Genomic DNA, 21654 nt, shown 5'->3' with positions numbered 1-21654 from the left:
TCTAACTTACAAAATCAATTCATTCAAAATCAATTTTTATACCGCAGAACCAAACACATACTTAAAACGGCATCTGTTACTGATTTTATTGACAACTCTAACCATAAAATGTCCAATTTTTTGGTTTATGCCTTTATGTACTCATTTTGCTTTCCAGCAAGATAAGACTCTGACCAGTAACTACCAACCCAAAAGAAAAATGAAACCAAACCACCAAACAACAACTATTTATTATTATTATTATTATTATTATTATTATTAGTTGTAAAAAAGGATGTAATTGATTAGATTCCACCTTTCTAGGAAGTTTGTTTATTGGATTCCTTATTCAATCAAACACCATCCTCCAACTTGTGCAAAATCTTCAATGTCCAACAACATTGTATCAAAAGGGAACTGTGTCAGAACAATAACCATATTTCCCTTACAACCAAAAAGAGACACAAAATTTTCATTTTTTTTTCCTTTTCCAAAAGCCAAAGACATGAAATAATTCAACTTCCTATTTTTTTTTCTGATAAATCAATCACTCGATTATTCGTCGCTGCACACAAACGTTACACGAAACAATCATCTCTCTCGGTATACCTTTCTGCAGATGAACAAATCACAGATCAGCAACTCCACTTAACTTCTTATGTCAAGTGAAATTTTTGTCCTGCTGAAAAAACTGCACCAAATCAAATTTCGGCTTTGATATGATAATGCTATAAACTCCACAATTTACCAAGACATAAACCAACCACCTCTTGTTTTATCGTTTGAACTTTGTTGGTGATTCGACAAATGGTAACAGTCTGAACAATGGTCGGGGAATATACGTTCCTTGAGCGGCTCACAAGCTTCCGGGGAAACCGTGTCAGAGTAGCCTCTAACATTAGAGCAGTTCCATGGATAGTTTGAGCTTACATTAAGGATGACGTTTGATAAGCAGATATCGACGAAATGGTCGCCTTCTATACCTTCTATAAGACCCGCTTTTTTAATATTGTCTCCTTTCACGTCCTCAATTGTGATCTTTTCGATTACCGGTAGAGCGTTTGGGTCATAACCATCGTCTGGATGGTCGCCGTATAAACCGGTGAACCTAATAGCGATATCAACATTAGCCAATGTCATGTTAGAGACATAGATGTTTCTAACGTAACCACCTCTGCCAGGTGAAGTCTTTATTCTGATTGCTGTATATGAATCGTAAAAGCGAATATCTTGAGCATGAACGTTTGATACACCACCCGACATCTCACTTCCGATAGCAATTCCTGCGCTTACTTGAGTTTTCCCGACAAGTCTGTGGATGATAATATTTGTGCTGGGCCGACCAAATGCAATTCCATACTCATCCCACCCACTTTTGATGGCAATCAGATCATCGCCAGTACTTATATAACAGTCTTCGATGCATACATCATCGGAAGAGTCTGCACACGTTCCGAAAAATTGTCAATAAATCAGAACATTACATTCTAGTCTAAAGGAGTATCAGAGATAAAGTTCGTTAACCAAAGTTAGTTAGGTTAGTTATCCTCTTTATTTTCATATGGACTTGCATCACGTGTATAAATAGAGTTTTTTTGGATTCATTATTGATCGATTTTTCAGTAATAGGCAGAAAGTTTACCTGGATCGATCCCATCGGTGTTTGGTGAATCAAGAGGAGCAAGAATCGTCACGTTCTGCACTGTAACTTGGCTGCAATAAACCGGATGAATAGTCCAAAACGGAGAATTCAAGAAGGTTAAGTTTGAAATGAGAATCCCGGTCGAATTCATCAATTCTACCAAATGAGGACGCGTATAATCCAGAGTTTTGTTCCTAAACTTGCTCCACCAGATACTTCCTTGACCGTCAATAATCCCCTCATTACCTTCATCGCCACAACAATAGCATCAATAAACCAACATTTATAGAGAAAACAATTATTTCTTGAATTTGAACACTACTAACCTGTTATGATAACATCGGTCAAATTGCTTCCATAGATGAGGCTCCTATGCCTTGCACCCGGCAACTCCCTTCCTCGCCCATAAGACGGTAGAGGATCAACAACCGGCCAATCGTCAGAGTTCTGTAACAAAAATAAATATCATAATCGAATCGAGAGAGAAGACCACAGGATACAAGAAGATTAGACTATAACAAGTTTTTAGAACTTGCCATATAGATTACCAACACATCAATTTTAGAAAATCAGTACACAATCTTTTTATAGTAAATTAAACCATATCTTAGCAATTACCTATATATAGATATCAACAAAAATAAACCAAAACTACATTGATTGATTGATTGATTAGTAAGAATAAGAAAGTTATGCTGAAATTGATAGGGACATTCCAAATTATTAACAAAGACTGGTTGATTACCGTTGATCCAAGAATTATAGCATCCTTATCCAACCACAAAGTTAGGTGGCTAATGAGATCAAAACTACCGGTTAACCACCGACCAGCAGGAACAAAAAGCTTAGCTCCCCCTTTATCAGAGAAAGAATTTAGGTAGAAAATCGCATTCTGAAACGCTTTCGTATTGAGCGTGATCCCGTCTCCAACAGCACCGAATTCAGTAATACTGACACTATGAGGCCTAACTTTGTCCAAATTTGTCTCTTTGCAAAGTGTGTTGCTCCACACTTTCCATGAGCTACAACACAACAATGCAAGTACCAGAAACACATCCACAACCTGCAAAACCGTAAAAGAAGAAAACAAATTCACCATCAGTGAATGAAAGTATGAAACCACAACACAAACACACTAGAAGCTTCCCAATTTCAGATTCTATCGATTTCTTTCTTATTCTTCTTCAAATTCAAACAGTAACTAAAAAACTATAAAAATTCTGAAACTCGAGTAGGATCTGGACATAGGTAAACACAATTCAAGTTCAAGAAGTTGAAAAGTCACTCAGATCAGTTACATTATCTCAAAAACAACCAAAATTGTAAAACCAAACACAAAATCATCATAATCAAATCAAATCAAACTAGTAACAATTCTTGATCTGCATAAACTAAAACAACAAAAACAGTTATAGATCTTACTTAATTACTGGATTAAACAACAACATTGAAACCGAAAGAGAAGTTTTACTTACAGTTACAGATGAAAGTCTCCTCATATGAAAGAGATCCGATTTCGCCTTTCGAATTGAAAAATCTTTGAAGTGATGAAAAAGATAACAAATTTGAAGAAGATGAAGAAGAGGGTTTAGATAACTAGATAAAAATGTTGAGGAAGAAAGAAGAAGAAGAATGATGATATTGAAAGAGTGGGTGAATTGATGATAGAAGAGTAAGCAGAGCAGCACTCAAAATCATTGATAGAGACTGTAGTTGCTAACAAAAACATAAACAAGAGTAGGACCCGTTGAATTGAAATTGAAATTGAAAATTGTTTCTCTCTCTAAGAAGTGAAGAGAGAGAAAGTGTAACTGAAAATTAGTAGTACTGTTGTTATGAAGAAGAAAGTGAAAGTGAGGAAGTTGTAGTGAATGTTGGAATTGGAATGAAAAATGAAATGTTTTTGATTTATGAATCTTTGTTTGTTGTTAAAGTGGAGACAGTGATTTCCAACAAGGAAACAGAAAACTAGGTTGAGGTTTTGTTCATGAAATTGAGGTTTGCATGGTTTTGATGTTGTTGTTTGTGAATGATGTTTCACTTCTTCAAAACCCCAATTTTTTTTCTATACAGTTCGTAAGCTCCGTCAATCATAAGTTATCACTTTTTTTATTTTTTTAATTTTTTAATTTTGCTTTTAACTACTTCATACTACTACTAGTACTAAAAGTCTATACAAGTATATTACAAGTGATATTGTAGTAATCATTAGTTCTTTGTTTTTCCTATATTAAGTCAACATAATATAATAAAACGTTAGCAAGTTGTTAAATATGGAGTATTTTTTCCTAAAAATATAAGTTTGATTTCATTTTTCAAATTGGTTAAAGTTTACTAAAATTAAGTTTGTTTTGTTGTACTAATCATCTTACAACGGTCTCATTTGAAATTTTATTTTTTTAAATTGTAAAATCAAATTGTTAACAAAGTTGACATTTTATAAATCATGTCACATAAATTAGAGGTTTATATTTGGTGATTAGGGATGATAATTTGATTTACACCTAATGAATTGAAATACTCAAAATTTGATAATTCTATTTCAATTGACAAAAATCAAGATTGTAAAATTTACGTCTTAATCAAAATTTAAATTTTAATACTCATACTGTATATGTAAATTTCTGGTGACTATTATCACTTTGTCTACATACCAAAAAATTTGTGATACCAATGCTAATTACTATGAGTATGATTGTGGGTGGATACATCACATTAGTTTTCATCTTTGCTTTATACCCTCGTAATATACATGTATTTATTTTTATTGTATTATTATTAAAAAAATAAGTTTATTATTTTTTAAAAATAAATTATTATTAGATAAATTATAATTAAATAATAAAATTTATAAAATTTTTCATGCTGTTAAAAATTTTAATAAAAATATCAATCGTTAGTTGATTTAATGGTGATTATTAGAGTTGTTATTGAAACTATGAAACCGGAAAACCACCCAAAAATCGGTCCATTAGAACCGGACCAATGGACCGGCCGAAATATTATTCGGTTTGGGAATGAATAATTTTTTTATCCGATACTAAAAATGGATACTATATTATATATTTATTTGATACTTTTGTCGGATATCCGAAATAACGGTCAAATTTCGGTTAAAAAAATGATTTATCACTGTTTCGGTCCGGTCCAAATTTATTCGATTACTATTTCAGTCTGGTTTTTGAGATAGAAAATATTCGGACCGGACCGATAATAACATAGTGATTATCACTGGATTTGATTGTAAGGGGTTAAAACTATTTGATTCAGAATTTAAAATTTTTATAGTATATGAATTCATCCATTTAATCTTAAATATCTTAATAACTGTTATTAAATTGATATATTATATACTTAACTTTTTTATTATACTTCCGTTTTTTATTAAATTAGTCATTGATGAGGTGATAAATATTTCATAACTATAAATATGCAAACAAAACAAAAAATTGTGATGTTTCTTTTTCATTACAGCTTGCTAAGTAACAACAGAAATGAAGAGAGAAGATGATAGTAAAGTAAAATGTGGCAAGATGAAAGGGGAAAATGGGACGGAGACAATTGAATTTTTATAGCCTAAGAAAGCAAAACCTGTATTCATGTCTGTCACTCTAAGGTTCCTATTATTTTGTCAATGTCAGCCTAGACCTACTCAAACGTCGTCGTACAGCAGCTGTCATTTTATCCCTTTCCTCCTTAAATCTCTCTATTCACATCAAACTTAACTTACTATAGTAATTTTTTTTTAAAATTATCTATTTAATATCTTTAAATATATTTAAAAAATGAGCTTTGTGAAGTGATTGGACCGAAAGAACTTAGTCGTTTATATATTATTGGCCAACATCATGGAAAATGAAATAGTTGATGGTTTCCCAATCCTAGGAATGTGCTGTGTGAAGAAATAATAACCTCAAAAAGTAAAATTTTGGAGTGAAGCAATATTAATTTCTTCAATAATGTTAGTATTGAACATAAATATTGATAGTTTCTTTATTTTTATATAATAAAGAAAGGAGAGCATGGTGTTAGAAGAGACAAGATTAGAGACAGAAAGTTTAGTCATAAATTTTGTGGGATGTGAAAAGTGAATGTTTCCAAAGTCAGGTATCCTATGCTAGATATACCAACGGTAAATAAGGTGATACTAGTACTATTACTATGATATAGCATAGGGATGAACGAATTCATATTCATATGGTTTTGTATAAAAAACATAAAAAAGACAACACTTGTTTCAAATTCTCTCAATATTTTGCCAACACTTGTTTCATATTCTCTTAATATTTTGATTTAGAATAGCCAATCTGCACTTGTTTTTTTCTCTTTTAATGTTCATTGTTTTTTTTGTGATTAAATGTAATATTGTTTGGTTGGTCGCTTTGGTGTGATGTCTTTTGATTTTATGTTTTGTTGCGGACCACAACTTGTGGTGTGCATGTTTATTTTGAAGGGATGATTTTGGTTCATTATAGATTTAATTAATGATTTAGGCATCAATTTATTTTATTTACTAGAATATCAACTAACTAATATGTTGTAAATGTATAGTATATATTCTGAAATAAAATTACTAGAACTTGATTATGATATTCTGAAATAAAATTACTAGAACTTGATTATGATTAGTAGATGTAGGAATAGATCAAGCCAACTAAAGGATCAATTTTTTTTAATAGAAAAGACCTAGGTTTTTTATAAACCTATTTAGTTAAAAAGACTAGACTTCAAAACTATAAAAAAATCTTTTAAGTCTATCATATTGGTTAATTTAAATAATATGAATAATTTTACTATTATTATTATTATTATGATAATCTATATTGTATTTTAAATTATAGTACAAAATAAAATTTAGTTATCTAGAATAACTTATGAAAATCGACTGAAAATTCATAATAAATAATGTCATAAAATATTTTCATAAGTTTTTTTAATCAAATAGACTTTAGATTTTAGTATCACTGATTTTTTATTCTCTCTGTTTTTTTTTAAGTGTCATTTTTAAAAGAAAAATATGTTCATTTTTAAGTGTCGCTTCAAATTTCAAAATAATAATGATTGTTATTTTGTCAAAATTATCCCTTGTCATTTATTATAGAGAATGAAAAAAGTCAAATAAAATAATAAAAAGTTGAGAGTATTGTAGACAAAAAGATAATTATTGTTTAAAAAGTAACAACAATTAGTATTCTTGGTATATATAAAAAGTTTAAAAATGACAATTAAAAAGAAATTGGGGGAGTAGTCTTTGAGTGTATATAAATATTAGTTGAATTGCTTGTTTATATATGTTCAAATGAAATATGCTTTTGGGTAGGCTAATCAGACCTTCAGAAAGACTAGTATCAGGCCTAAAAAAAGTCTATGACAGGTTACAGGTCAAACTTGGGCTTTGATATTTTTCATAGCCAGGCTTAAGCTTGGCAACGTCTATCTCGGCTCGGCCTATTCCTACCTCTATTGATTAGCTAAAGAAAAAAATATTTGATTGGTTTAGTTATTTTATATATTTTAAATGTAATAAAAATTAATCTTAGAAGTAAGATTCCTTATCTATTACAGGCCTTGTAAAACTTTGTTCCTACTTTATTTATGAAATTTTTGGTTTTTATGAAATTAATAGATAAATTTAAATCATACTCTCTCTGGTCCTATTTTTCTTTAGAGTCATTGTAATAGATAAATGTTATATGTGACTCGAATCAAAGACATTGTGAAAGTTGGAATTTTCCTTTGGACTAATTGACTCGAATAACAAAATTAACTCGACTCGAATCACAACCTCATGTGACTTGAATCATATTGTAATCCCGACTCGAATCAAAACTCTTCATGAGATAAAATTGGTATCGGCCTAATTTGACTCAAATCAGGAATTTAACTAGACTTAAATCATAACATCTTATGACTTGAATCGTGATTTCTTCTTGGCTCGAATCATAACTTCACAAATTTAATTTTCCACCTTAGATTTAAATAGTTGTTTCTTTGATCCAAAAACGAGTGTGTGAAACCATGTGGGTGAAATCCATATAGACAAAATGTCAATTTGTCTTCTCTTCTTTAGTGTTTCTACTCCTAGCACCTTTAATCTTTCTCTTGTTTTCTAAAACAACTTCTTGAGTGTTAATCCATATGTCAAGTTCACTTTTTTTTGCAATTTGTTCTTGTGAAATTTGTTGTTGTTGAGAGAATTAGATAGGGATAGTTGTTTAATCTTGTAGTGTTTTCATGATTATCAAGCTCATGATATCCATCAAGATCTAAGACCCTTTTATCCAAAAATTAGAAAGAACCTTGTGTGTGTGTGTGTGTGTGTGTGTGTGTGTGTGTGTGTTCTTCTTTCACTTACATCTAATTCTTTGACTTACACCTTGTGAATTGAAGTGTTTGTGAGATTTCTTGGAACTGTTCATCATCTTCATCATTAGTCTTTTTCCCATTGTTGGGGACTTTCATCTCTAAAGATTGAATGTTGAGGGAAACTAGTGGTACTTTAGGGTATCTAATGATTTTGTATGAAGTTTGTTATTTGTAATAGGTGCAGGTGTCATTTCTTGAATGTAGTTTAGATTTTATAGGTATCTATCAACAAGAGTGCTTCCGTATACTCCATGGAAGATTTTGGTAAAGCCTAGTACAGATTGTTCATATGGCAAAGTTGAAAGATGTCTGACTTTGGTGAGATTGTGAAAAGGTTGGTCGTAGACAAAGTTGGGAGTTGTCCAATCAACGCGTAGCTAATGGAAATCGCTCTGATAATAAATTGGAGGGATCAGGTGGGTTGCCACACACGAATACTTGAAGCAGGTTATTGTGGATAGCAAAGTTATTAGATCAAGATCTTTAGGGATCTTGTTTATGTATCAACAGGGAGAATTAACGTGTGATAGTTTATTAACACCATTGAAGAGTGGAGTAGGCAGAGCATGGGCGAATGTCAAACCACTATATATCTCTCTATATCTTTTCCTTCTTCCCCTGCCTCCTTCAATTTTCTAGCATTCATTAATATTGTTATTGCTTTAGTGCATTATTGCATCATTTGTATGTCCTTTAAGTTAGATCGTGCTTATAGAAATTTAATGTGTAAGTTTAGATTTGTGATGCATAAATTTTAATGGATCATTATGAATTCAAGTATGTCTTGAATGAACATTTATGTAAAGTGTTTTTAAATTGCTTTGTTTAAAGCGACTTTGGTTATCTTGTAATTGATTTGCATTAGAAGTAATCAAGTCCTTAGTGATATCTTATAATATTTCAATTTATTTTAATTTATTGAGATGCTTTCAAGTTCTCTTAGTGTTGTGTTTTACTTCCGCGTTTCTTAAATTCTTTGATTTCATTCATGGGACCTAAAATGGTTTTGAAATTGTTATTTAAGGGATAGTTTTATTCAAACCCCCTATCTAACACCCTAATTATCCCACGTATTTTATGACAAATAAATCAAGGGTATAACACTTAATCACATTAGGATGTCACACATATCATTTCACAATCTATTTTGTAAAATATTAAAATTTTAAATAAAACATTCAACATCTGTCATCGCATGCTCACCTTCACTTAGGGTATCATCACAGCGGATTTTATCAATAAGCATGCATCATAAATCAAATAAGTCTTGTAAAAGTGCTTTATCAAACTGAAAAACAATTACGGTAAAAATCTCTGCAAGATCAACATAAGCAATCAACCATCGAGGGAATAACATTCAACTCCCTAATTAACATAAACTGAAATGAAAAACATTGTTCGTCCCGTCCAGTGTTACAGACCAGAGCACGTAATCTAAAGACACAAAACTAAAATGAAGAAGAATAATATTGTGTCATCCTTCTGTTATAAGCAACTACTCAGTTGCTTGCTTATCTGTACCCCAAAGAGAAGCACATACCACAACAATAACAAAAGGGGTGAGAATACATTAAAATAATAAATGGTGCTCACACATATGTCAATCATGCGCCACAAGAACAAGTATTCATAATTCACCCACATCACAATCATATGCCTTTATTTATGCAATGCGACTCACAACACATCAACGACTCATTTGCATGCAGTACCGATCTCAACAATGATTCTTATCAAGAAATGGGTTCCATCTTCTGAACCCTTGAACCCCACACCGAGCATGGAACATCCACTAGCCCCTTCACTGAGACTCGTGACTTGCCTTTTTCACCATCAACAACAACAGAAGATGCATGCATGAATGAATGAATACATCATCACAATAACTCAACAACATATAACGGTATCACATTAAACCGTATTAATTCGTTCACAACAACAACAGGGTAGTTTCCACACTGAAACCACACACATCAGCTCAAACATGTAATCAGCACATGAATAACACGCAGCCTGCAATCATGTTAGCTTACTATAACATCAACTAATTATTACTGAAAACACAACAATTTGTTAGACAATTCAGATATGTCATCACAAAAATCCCTAAATGGGTCATATAACTACAGCTCAATTATCTCACCAAGCACTGCCATGAGATAGTATTACTTATTAGTTTTCCAACTTTTTGAATGGCACTTCATTCGGGCTTACGGGTCAAAGGTTATGGCCAAAATCGTCAAAACGATCATTTTTCAAATTGTGCCCAGCATGCCTTGACCTCTAGGGAGCATGTGTCGACTTATGGAACTTATGCATCGACCTAAACAACATATGTGTCGATGCAAAAAGGATAGAATGCAGAATTTCTACGTTTTTTATCATTGGAGACCTTCCGAACCTCCTATTTTGATTCCGTGAAAATCTCCATTCTTAGAATTCAACGTAATACAACTATCTAATAATTAAAACAACAATTTAACACACATAATTCTTAATTTTCTCGAAATCATATTAACCCCAAAGCTTCAACCTTCAACAATGGTGAAAAATAATACAATTTCAAAACCGTAAATCACTTATTTTAAAACATCTCCCAAACACTCCCTAACATGTCAAAACAGCTTATTTCGAAAATCTAACATTATGGGTAAATTACCTACTGCTATTACCTCACAAAATTCGCAATTAACTCGTGATTTTACCAATTAACACAACATCAACAAGAATAACACATATAATCATGTTCATCCTCTTCAATTTACCATTAACACAACACATCCACAAGAACAACATCCACACAACTTCACATATTAAATTTCAGGAATCATCATCAAGAAGACATAATCCACTATCAATCATCATCATCATCAATTTTCATAAATCACATACAAAGCTATTAAAACACAACAATGGAGAAACATAAACCCTATTAGAGGTTAAGGGAAACATCTCTACCCTTTCATGATTTAAGCACCCTTAAATGAAGAATTTCTCCTTACCTGAATTTCTAACAAAAGTTTATTGATTTCTTGAATTTTTCTCTCTTAAGCCTTCTCTTGCTCTTTCTCGTGCCCTAAGCTTCTTTTTCTCTTTTCTCCTAGAAATTGTATCTGTAAAACTAACTCCCCACTATTCTATTTATTCACCCCAAAACAATTCCCTTAATTTCAGTTTTACTCTCTTGCCCCTCACTTTTCACAAAAATTCAATATTGTCATTCCTCATTTATTTTTTATTTTATTTAAATTCCATTCTTATTATTTAATCTTACTAATAATACAATAAAATATAATAATAATATTTTACTCCTATCTTCAGTTTATTTAAATTCATAAAAATACTACTATTTATAATTATTTTAATAGTTCTTTCAACTCATCTATTCTCCTCATACTCCAGCTCTTTTCTCTACACCCCTTATATCATCAAGCAAATATACAATTACATATAAACATAAAATTAAATCATTAGACAAAAATTGGAGTGTTACAATTTAGCATAATATAAGAGTTACAATTTAACAATAGATGAAAGATAACAATGTATGAATTGTAACGAGGAAAGAACATTAAGCTACCCTAAAAATCATCAGCTTTTTAAGCTAGTTTTAGAGAGTGAAATACAATTTCATTTAACAAATATATTATGAAGGAAAAAAATAGTACTCCAAACATACTTTGTGCAGCATCATTGTAGTAGTGGTTTGCGTAATTAATTTGCTAATTTATTCGATTTAAATAAGGTTACCATTTCATGCTTTGTCAGTCATACTAATCATAGAATTAACCAAATCCCGACAGCCTAAGAACATACTAAAACGATGATTAGATGTCTTGAAATTGCAAGAGAAATTGAATAAGCCTTCGGATTTTGAATAATTGAGGATGGAAGAGAATTGATGTAAATGTCACCCATTTTCAATTTTGAATATAATAGAAAAGATATTAAGCCATACGCCCATACCTTTTCAAATAATTTGTTAACCATATTTAATGTTCTTAATATAGTTGAAAATTAATCGAAGTTTGAAAATTGTTATGTGAGAAACTTGTTCTATAAGAATAGATAGATTATCAAAAAGTTAAAAGTAAGTCAAAACATTTTAATAATTATGAATGAAATCGAGTTTTTTTGGTACAAGTAGAAAAAGGAAAAGAAAAAAATAAAGAAATACCTAAAAAATAAAGTTTCACTAGTACTAGTATGAGTTAGTAGGAGAGTGATGATTTTTAAAAGAGATTCTGCAAAAACATTGGTCTGGTGCATCATTATTCTTCTTCCTAAGAGTATGTCATTTTAAAACCCGTCGTTCCTTAGAGAAAAACTTTTTAATGTTGAAAAGAATTGTAGCATAATAATGTCAAACATTAATATACTCTAAAATAAGTTTGATAGTAGAGTTGGAGTCAGAATAACACATTGTGTCTTTGATATCAAGTGCTCAAGTCATACGCAAACCATTATATATCGCCATCAACTCAACATAATGTATTAAATCATCTCAAATTTTCTATCGACTTATTTAAGCGAGTTTTCGTTATTTAATCTTGACTACAAAAATTGTATTTCCTTATTACTTATTAGTTATAGAAATAATCATAAATTACTCAAATTTGATATTATATATTTATTCATATGACAAAGTCTTCCGTGCTAAATATTTAAATCACTTGGTATATAAACCAAAATTATGGTGTACTATTTCCCAACAAAAATACATATTTTAGTTATGGTGTACAAAATTTTCCCTTAATAAAACCATTCTTATTCAAGAGAAAACTGAAAACAATATATTTCCTAATCTTTGGCGTAGGAATAACAGATGATCAAAATCTTTACAAAAGTAAACTTGAACTTTATGTCTCCAATTTCAGCAACATTAATAGAGTGATTATCCTCCAACAAAAATTTTTTATTCTCGACAAACGTGTATGTCTTGAACATAACACGATCTTAGCAAAATATAGTGATAGACATTAGGGTCTACCCACCATTCATATGATCAAGCTACAAAGTTGATCTTAGTTATCATATCAATAAATTGATCCTCAAACATATTAGCCTAGGAGACATGTTCCTATACTTGTGTATCATATATCCGGGCTTTTCATAGTTGTAATAGATGAATTGAAAACCATCAGTTTCAGTTCTTTAAGGAGGAGGTTGCTGCCTTAGTGCCTTGGAGTTTTGCCACTTTGAGGATAGTCATTCTTGTCTTTGCTAGAGTTGTTTCTTTTGTTCATGCTACGGTTCTAATTCTTAAGTGGTTTGGCGGATGGTTTTGGATTAGTACTTATGAACTTATTTTTATTGTTTGAAACAAACACTTATTCTGTTTTATCATGTTTATGAGGTTCTTCTTTAGTACTGAGGCAAGTTATTAAGTTATCAGACCACTCATTGTTTATTAGTCATTTCTTAAAATGACTAAATTGACAAAAACTATCCCTAAAGAGATTTAACACCACCGATACAGGTAAAATACTTTCTACCAAGTCCGTCTATGATTTTTTTATGACAATAAATTCAAATGAGTTGGATTTCAAAACTCACCAAAATAAGGCATGTCTCAATTCTCATTGCTTAAAAAGCACTTACATAAAAATATTTATAGAATATTTTCACATATATAGCCGACCACACGGTACCTGCTTTATGGTATTTTTGTCACAAAAAAAAAATAGTGTGGCCGCTTCTGTAACATTAGCTGCAAACAGGATTGTTCAATCAATTTTCCATTCCATTGACTTTCTATCCACATTAACAGCAATGGTAAATGACATGATATTACCGAAAAACCAATCTACTACCAACAATATTTGAATGGAAAAACATGTAATACTCTTTAAAAACTGAATAAATATTGTACCGTATAAAATTAAAGTATAACTATCAATTGAAAAATCAGTTTACTCAAGCAGAAGAAAACTAATATTTGCATAATCCACAAATTCAGACAAATGTTGAACTAGCTCCAAAAATACCACAGTCAAGATCTAGTAACTTCTGCCCCAGTATGACCACCTCTTTGCAGGCTTGCCTGACGCAAAGCACACGGTGCCTATAAAGTCAACCATGCAAGGTCTTATTAAGAAACATCATGTCAATTGTGATTAAATACAGAGAATTATTCATGCAGGGGGGTCATTAAAATCAACCATAGTCTATATAGCAGGTTCATACAGCAAACCAAAGCAGCAAGTAGATTTTAAAGGTCAGTTGTACAAGGGTTATATATTTGAACAAGGGTTACATACCTTCGGGGAGTTCTGGCTGATCAAATGGACTACAGAGTGTCTTTGCTGCTCCTGTCTCACCCTTTGTCCTTGCTTTGACATCCTCTTCCACTTCCTGAAGCATTATAAACCAAAAACAGTTACCAAGTAAACACCAAACCATAGTTTAAAATATAGACCCAGTGGGCAGACATCAAAATATTATGCATAAGGTTATTATGTAATATCTAGTTATAAAAATATGCATTCAACAGTTGGATTGATAACTTGATCTTCAATTTTATTATGAACTTGTGGCATTCTTAAAAGTGCAAGATTGAAAGATATTATACAATATAAATTCATTCCGATGGGACCAACATAAATTCAATTGTTCCAATAGTATGCTTTAGTTTATTTTTTGTAACTGGTAATGGAAATACCTTAAACAGGAACCAACAGACAAGCAAGGTGATTAGAATAGCAAGGGTTTACTTACCATTTACCAACTGGTAAGGACAGTTTTGATAGTTTTTTTGGTCTTTGTGATAGTTTTTTGGTATTTGTTTATGACATAAAAATGCATCTTCCCTAGATATATCAAACTGACCTCAATCGGAGAGTGACACAGTTATAGAGGTTTAGACTACAAAAGCAAAATGCCTAAAATAACAAAACTTGGCAAGCACAGTATCATTAAACCTGGATTATTGTAATAATTGTACAAAAAATGAATTAAATTGATATGCACCGTGTAAAGATATTAATATTTTATAGTCACTTAATCATAACAGTTAGATTTCTGGAAGTGTTTAATTGCATCTAAAGTGTCAATTATGAATGGCTGTGTACACCTAAAACTCTTTTACACTAACAGTGCATAGTAAATAATTAAACTGAAAAAATACACAATTCATACCTTCTCATCACACCAAGGAGCTAAGATCATCTTTTTATTATTCAAAGCTTCAATAAACTCCTCCCATGTATGTATGACCTGAATACATTCATCCCGTTTTTGTTTTGCAACATCAAACAGATTTTGTTGAATATTATCAAGCAACTTTTTTATTTCCTCAACCAAATCAGCATTAGCAATGTCAATCTTTGCTCCACTATCACGTCGAACAGCACGAACCTGTGCAAAATTGAGTAGATTAATTTGGTGTTTCATTTTGTTGAATAATACAGTAGAAGCAAAATGGCATTTTGGCAAATTAGTGCAAAAGGCCAGCAATAATCACCTGCTTATTTGCCAAGTCCTTTGGCCCAATTTCAATCCTAAGAGGAACACCTTTCATTTCCCACTGAGAATACTTCCATCCAGGAGAATAGTTATCTCTAACATCTGACTCCGCGCGAATTCCTGCTTCCAACAACGCATCCACAGTTGCAGAACAGGCATCAAGGATTCCTTGAGTATCAGCATCTTTGTAAGGCACAGGAATCACAATGACTTGAACTGATGATACTTTAGGAGGCATCACCAATCCTTTGTCATCGCCGTGAACCATCACCATCACTCCAATCTGTTAAAAAGCAGAAAGAAACACCAATGCAATCATATGTAAACAAATTTTCCAAGGCATGTATGATGTTTATTGAAGAAATTAGAGCTTACCGTTCGAGTACTATAGGCCCATGAGTTCTGCCAGACCATTGCTCTCTCTCCCTTCTCATTTTCATAGTTTATCTCAAACATTTTAGCAAAATTTTGTCCCAAACAATGAGAAGTTGCACCTTGTATGCCACGGCCAGTGTTAGGAATAAATGCCTAGGAAGATTGAACATCAAAATTATATAAAGTTTCTAAGTGTTAATGATCCAGACAACTTATCCACATTAGCATAAGAATGTCAAAGACACACACCTCAACACTGGTAGTGTAAAGGCCTCCCGCAAACTTTTCAAGCTCACTTTTCTTACCCTTTACGACAGGAACTGCCAAATACTCTTCGTATATACGCCTATATAATTCCAAAATCTCAAGAACCTGAAACCATTATAGTTTTAGAACATTGTAGAAATTGAACATTCAAAAGATAGGAAATCTGTGAGTGTGGATGAAAAAATGAACATGTAGTATCAGCAAAATGTATGCACATGAGGCAATAGGATGTTAATAGCTAATTTAAGCATTACAAAACCACAAAAGAATATAACTTCCTAAAATAACTATTTGATGGAATACCTCGGTATCTGCTTCCTCCTTTGTCGCAAATGCAGTGTGTCCTTCTTGCCAAAGAAACTCACGACTCCTGCAATCAAAATCAAAAACTGTATAAGCACCTGAAATGGACTATAAACAAGTTCCATATGAAATAAATGTGCGTGATAAAAACAATATCCGAAACATCTTAATAATAGCAGTTTTGCATGGCTGCTCCACTATGGCAAATTCACCATAATCATCACAAGATGATTCATAAAGAGAGTATGCAGAATTTAAGGCATATGTACACACACAATGATGAATATTAAAATTAAGAATTAAGCCTTCAATTGTTACTGTAAACAGGAACCAAAAAAAAAAAACTGCTATAACAGAGAAAGGAAAGCATGGTGAAAGAAAAAAAATAGTGCCTGATGAATGGTGTAGGATTGCTGAACTCCCATCTAACAACGTTGCACCACTGATTAAGTTTCAAAGGCAAGTCACGATGTCCCCTTATCCACTTAGAGTAGTAGGGATACATAACAGTTTCACTAGTTGGACGAATAGCAATGGGAATCTCTAAATCAGATTTTCCAGATTTTGTCACCCAAGCAACCTGGTTAAAGTATATAAAGGGAAAATCATGCAATCAGAAAATTACAAAGTCTATTAACACATAAGATAGTTGCAGCAATAAGGCACAAAAATCAAAATAACATGGTTTCTCAGTAAACTAGATCATCGAGCAAAGCATGTTCCATAAAGAGACTAGTTCCATAGATAGAACAAATATTTTTCAAGAGCAAACTAAGAATGTCCCCTATTTCAAAAAACACATAACCAAACTCATTGGACAATCTACATTTAAATAACTCTCACCTCTGGAGCAAAACCCTCAATATGGTCCTTCTCCTTTTCCAGTACAGTAGAAGAAACAAACACAGGGAAGTAGCAGTTCTTGATCTTCATTTTCTTTATTTCTGGATCAAAAAATGCCTGCACATTTATTTTCAAAATTAAAAAACAATTAAGAGCTACATAACCCGAAACAGAAAGAACTATACAATTTCTACATCCATATCTAAGAAGCTTAGTTAGTATACATCAACAATATAAACCTTTAGTATAAAAAAAACGCATTATAGATAAACACATACCGAAATTGAACTAAAACTCTATAACAATAAGAATTATCAAGAAACTAACCTGCAAAATCTCCCAAATAGCCATTGACCAAGGTCTGAGAATATAGCAACCAGAAATATCATAATACTCAATCATTTCCCCATTAACAACAACCTGAAAGATCAATTCAATCAAAAGTCAAACACATCATGCAAATCAATCAACCAGATCGAGATAAAAAACTTTGACCAAAACCAAATCAGGTCAAACCAAAAACTAGAAACAAACAATTTCCAACTCAATTGATTACCTCAGAATACCACTCTCCGAAATTCTCAGCCTTCCGATAAGTAAGACCTAATCCAGTCTCTTTCTTCACTTCCTTCTTCTTTCCACCTACAAACCTTCACCGTCAAATTTAACCGTAAAACAACAACGACGTGAAGGAGCATCGTTAATGTGAAATTACCGGGTTGATGTTTTGCGGCGGTTTGCTTCTTTTCGCCGGATTGCTTTTTCTCGCCGGCGGCTTTCTTTTTCTCGCCGGATTGTTGTTGCTTTTTGTCGTCGGTTCCCGCCATTGTGAACGACGAGGACCTGATACGGTTGGAGAGAAGGCGGGGGAGGAGGGAGCGTGCAAGAGCGATTGTGGCGTAAGGGGGGACTGTGTTTATCTCTAGGGTTTTTGCTTCAGATTAAATTGCCAACTTGTCTTGATGTATACTTGTCTTTTTTTTTTTTAAGTATTTGTGTTTGTGTCAGTCTTGTAGGTTCTTACGCTCTAGCAAATCTCAATTACTTCTTATAATAATGCTATTATTATTATTGGTCACATTATGTTATTTTTATATAATGACAATTATATAATGTTTATTTTTATTTTTTAATGGTATCTTTTAATTAATATAATTATATGATGTTTATTTTTTATTTTTTAATAGTATCTTTTAATTAATATAATTATATAAACATTTTTTAACTTTATATATTTATGATCATAAATTGATAAAATGAATCGGACTTATCAATAATTATTTTTAAAAAAAATTAATAATTCTAGCGAATCGGACCTGTCCACCCAAACCGTTTGACCCTCTATTTTTTCCGAGAGGGTTTTGTTTTGTCTATGTATGTTTTTTTTGTTAAAACTTTATTTTTTCTTAGAATAGAATTTAGCAGTGGATTAAGAACAAGGCAAGTCCACTAATTTTTTTCGTGTTATTTCGCGTACAGTGGCAGTGGTCGTAAGTTGTTAGCGAAAATCAATAATTTATGAGATAGAAATTAAAAATTAAAAAGTAATAAAATAGTAAACTTTTTGATCGTACCTGATCAGGAGAATCGTCGTAGGCTGCTCGGACTGGATCTTCTAGGAAGGAGGAGGGGGGTGTACCTGCAAGGTACTCCGATGCCAAAGTAAGAAGACGAGCAAAGGAGTGCAAGTACTAGCTAAAGGTTAGAAGGAAGTGAATACCTGACCCTCTAGTTAAAGAGGGTATTTATAGCCCCCAGCGCTGGGCCATGATCTCGCTATTGGGTTGGACTCCCAAGCCCAACTAGGAGACTGCCAGGTTTCCTGAGCGGAAATATCGGAGGTGCGTGCATGCCCTCTGTCCTGGTTAACCGCTCCGAAGTTCAAGGGAGACACGGTCTTTTAGGAGCCACGTGGAATCCGTGTTGTTCGGAGGGTTGGATATGAAGGAGCCCTGCGCGGAGCAGGGTCCTCGGCAACGAAGGTGTTCGCGGGAATGTTAGTGCCGAGCATGCCGGGTGCCATATGCTCCGGGGATATGGGGCAGCCGAGCACGTCTAAGGTGGGCATCCTAGGTGCGTAGGAGGGTCATGGAGGAACGTGGGCCTCTGAGGTTTACTGGGCCGAAAACTATATTGGGCCTAACCTTGGCCCAGTCCAGAACAGGAGCCCCCCAAGTCGGAGTTTTCTGGTCAAGAAGCTGTGACTTTGCTTTATGCTCGGACCCATGACCTCGGAGATGCTCGGTGAGATGGCTCCTCGTCAACCAGATGTGCTTGGAGGAACAGCCTGTGGAGGGGGCGAAACGTCGCGCGTGGGCGACACGCGCTGACGTGGCATAGGTAATGATGGCCTAGGGTCTAGGAGGCGGCGCTTGTCAGGAGAGGTGACGCTTCGCCTTTCGAGCCCCTTCCTTATAAAAAGGGGCAAATTCTCTCATTTGGAAGTTTTCCTCTCTCTGTTTACGTGCTCGGCATCAGACAGGCGTTCCTCGGAAGATACTCTTCCAGATTGTTCAACATACTGTTCGTCTACCGAAAAGCTCATTCGGTCATCGTCATCATGTCTTCACGTAAGTTCGCTTCCCTCTTCGTTGCTTTATTCTTTTCCTTAGGGTTTGTGCGCTTTATTTTCGCGGTCGTCGTCGTAAACGTAGGCTGGGTCCAACGAGCGGTCGTTGCTTCCTCCCCGGGTTATCCAGGCGAAGCCCGGGGGTTAGCGTGGGTCGGTGGACCAGATGATGTTGGTGTTAGACCGTCGTGCCTGTTTGGACACGATTTTTCGTTGTCGTGTCACGTCATTTCGTGAGTCCCCGGCGGTCGGACGTCTTTCCTCGATGAGGGTTTAGCCGGGGGCTCCGCAGCTCCTGCTCTATCCTTTCGCTTGCATTACGGTGGAAGGGTGGATTTGATGAACTGTCGAATTCACTTTCTCCCTTCTGCGTGCAGGTGGGTCTGATTCGAGCGCCAGCTCGGAGTCCAGCTCGGAATCTGATTCATGGAGTAGCGAGTCGGACGACTCGACGGCCACTAGCTCCGATGTTGAGATCATCGAGGATCAAAACGCGCCCTCTCTGGTCGACAATGACCATGCTGATTCTCCGGGTTCTGACACCGAGGGAGGGGTCTCCCCAATGCCTTTGTTCAGTTACGAATGCACGGTTGCGCTCGACTGGATAGCCGACGAAGCCTTAACGGTCACTTCCCGATACACTGAGTCTCTAGACGGGGCCTTCAAAGAAATTGAGGTTTTGGGAGAGGGTGAAGCGCCGAATTACCAAGTGACGTGCCCGTCTCGGGACGAGCGCATCTGCTATCGGTTCAACGGGGATGGCTTTGCGATGTACGAGTATGTGTTCAAGGAGCTCGGCTTCCGATTGCCCTTCTCCGACTTTCAGAAATCGATGATGGCGTTTCTAGGTTTGGCGCCGTCCCAATGGCATCCGAATGCCTTTGCTTTTATGCGAGCATTCGAGATTGTCTGTAACTATTTGGGTATTGGCGCCACGACCGCATTGTTTGGCCGGTGTTTTCGTGTCCAAAGGCAGGCGGTAGACGGGCGATATAGCTGGGTCTCTTTCAGAAATGCCGAGAGGAAACTCTTCGGGATGTATACTGACTCTGTAAAAGGCTTCAAGGACCGGTATTTTGTCGTCCGTCCGCTCAGCCCGACGGCTTACTATGATGTGTCGGATTCCGTGGTCCATCGTGACGCCGACGGGGAGATAGTGAGGGGTGAGGACGGGCAGGTAGCAAGGGAATTTTGCACGAGATTCCCGTTTTTCTGGTGGAAAGGTCACTTCTCATCTCCCCCGAAACATTACGTTTGGGAGGATGGGGATCTGGACGAGCAGGACACAGAGTCATATTCGGTCCTCTGCAAATACGTAGACAGCTTTACTATGTCCCAGTGGGTGACGAAGAATGGGAGTCCCGTGTTGGACGAGAATGGTGTGCCGGTTGTGGAGCAGCGGCCTATCAATACCAAGGCTTTGTTGTCTTGTCAGACTCCCGAGGAGACTCGGGCGTTGTTAGGTCGTGTCCCTTCGCCCTGCTTTTCCTCTTCTGTCCAGTGTTTTTGCTGACTTGTTTTATTTTTTTCTTTGCAGATGCCATGCCGGAGAAGGTGGACACGGTCCTGAAGATGGCTCTGGACGCAAAGAAGAATCAGAAGAAGAAGAATCGGGGAACCGGTACTGCAGAGAACTCGGCCTCGCCAGGCTCTCCTCGGGTGAACTTGGACGAGAGGGCTTCCAAGAGATCTCGTGCTACCGAGGGGGGACGCCATGAGCCGTCGAGCCTAGGTCCCGAGCGTGCCTTTGTATTGCCTCCTTGCTACAAGGATGGAGGTTATTTTGAGAAGTTCCCCCTGGTTACCTCTCCGGATGAAGCTAGTCGGATCGGTGAGATGGACCCTC

At 34.8% G+C, this 21654-nt stretch overlaps 2 protein-coding genes and 1 long non-coding RNA gene across 5 annotated transcripts; all 3 read right to left on the bottom strand.

Moving 5' to 3' along the window:
- Positions 1-296: 296 nt before the first annotated feature.
- LOC131610481 (probable polygalacturonase) lies at positions 297-3674 on the bottom strand. Of its 3 annotated transcripts, none has more exons than XM_058882438.1 (6): positions 3097-3674; positions 2367-2684; positions 1948-2068; positions 1622-1867; positions 747-1421; positions 297-661 (listed from the first exon to the last, which is right to left on the bottom strand). In XM_058882438.1, the coding sequence occupies exons 1-6, from the start codon at positions 3118-3120 to the stop codon at positions 636-638; spliced, it is 1410 nt and encodes a 469-aa protein (XP_058738421.1). In that variant the 5' UTR covers positions 3121-3674; the 3' UTR covers positions 297-635. The 3 variants fall into 3 exon arrangements, with proteins under 3 accessions (XP_058738421.1, XP_058738423.1, XP_058738422.1); XM_058882440.1 differs by having other exon boundaries at positions 297-658; XM_058882439.1 differs by having other exon boundaries at positions 297-1421; positions 3097-3672.
- Positions 3675-9317: 5643 nt separating this feature from the next.
- On the bottom strand, positions 9318-11080 carry LOC131612742 (uncharacterized). The gene is made up of 2 exons (XR_009287468.1): positions 10990-11080; positions 9318-9809 (listed from the first exon to the last, which is right to left on the bottom strand). It is a non-coding gene; the product is annotated as an uncharacterized LOC131612742 (long non-coding RNA).
- A 2728-nt stretch (positions 11081-13808) lies between these two features.
- Positions 13809-18246, bottom strand: LOC131610480 (proline--tRNA ligase, cytoplasmic-like). Its single transcript, XM_058882437.1, has 12 exons — positions 17955-18246; positions 17796-17881; positions 17567-17659; positions 17240-17356; positions 16789-16976; positions 16397-16463; positions 16076-16198; positions 15827-15979; positions 15450-15734; positions 15125-15343; positions 14248-14341; positions 13809-14051 (listed from the first exon to the last, which is right to left on the bottom strand). Exons 1-12 carry the CDS (start codon positions 18064-18066, stop codon positions 13987-13989), a joined length of 1602 nt encoding a protein of 533 aa, XP_058738420.1. The 5' UTR covers positions 18067-18246; the 3' UTR covers positions 13809-13986.
- Between the last annotated feature and the right edge of the window lie 3408 nt (positions 18247-21654).

This window comes from Vicia villosa, linkage group LG6 (genome assembly GCF_029867415.1).
Source record: "Vicia villosa cultivar HV-30 ecotype Madison, WI linkage group LG6, Vvil1.0, whole genome shotgun sequence".
Lineage (NCBI taxonomy): Eukaryota > Viridiplantae > Streptophyta > Magnoliopsida > Fabales > Fabaceae > Vicia > Vicia villosa.
The sequence above is the reverse complement of the archived record's forward strand: the minus strand, read 5'-3'. Positions and strand labels throughout refer to the sequence as shown.

What these genes read in the sequence shown, in the direction of transcription:
- LOC131610480 (XM_058882437.1), bottom strand. Translation starts at nt 18,066, where the DNA reads ATGGCGGGAACCGACGACAAAAAGCAACAACAATCCGGCGAGAAAAAG. An exon ending in AATCCTACACCATTCATCAG is followed by an intron (nt 16,464 to 16,788) that starts GCACTATTTTTT and finishes TTTTGATTGCAG; the next exon opens with GAGTCGTGAGTTTCTTTGGC. An exon ending in TCAGCCAGAACTCCCCGAAG is followed by an intron (nt 14,052 to 14,247) that starts GTATGTAACCCT and finishes TTGACTTTATAG; the next exon opens with GCACCGTGTGCTTTGCGTCA.
- LOC131610481 (XM_058882438.1), bottom strand. Translation starts at nt 3,120, where the DNA reads ATGAGGAGACTTTCATCTGTAACT. An exon ending in GGAGACTTTCATCTGTAACT is followed by an intron (nt 2,685 to 3,096) that starts GTAAGTAAAACT and finishes ACGGTTTTGCAG; the next exon opens with GTTGTGGATGTGTTTCTGGT. An exon ending in TTCAAACGATAAAACAAGAG is followed by an intron (nt 662 to 746) that starts GTGGTTGGTTTA and finishes CAGTTTTTTCAG; the next exon opens with CAGGACAAAAATTTCACTTG.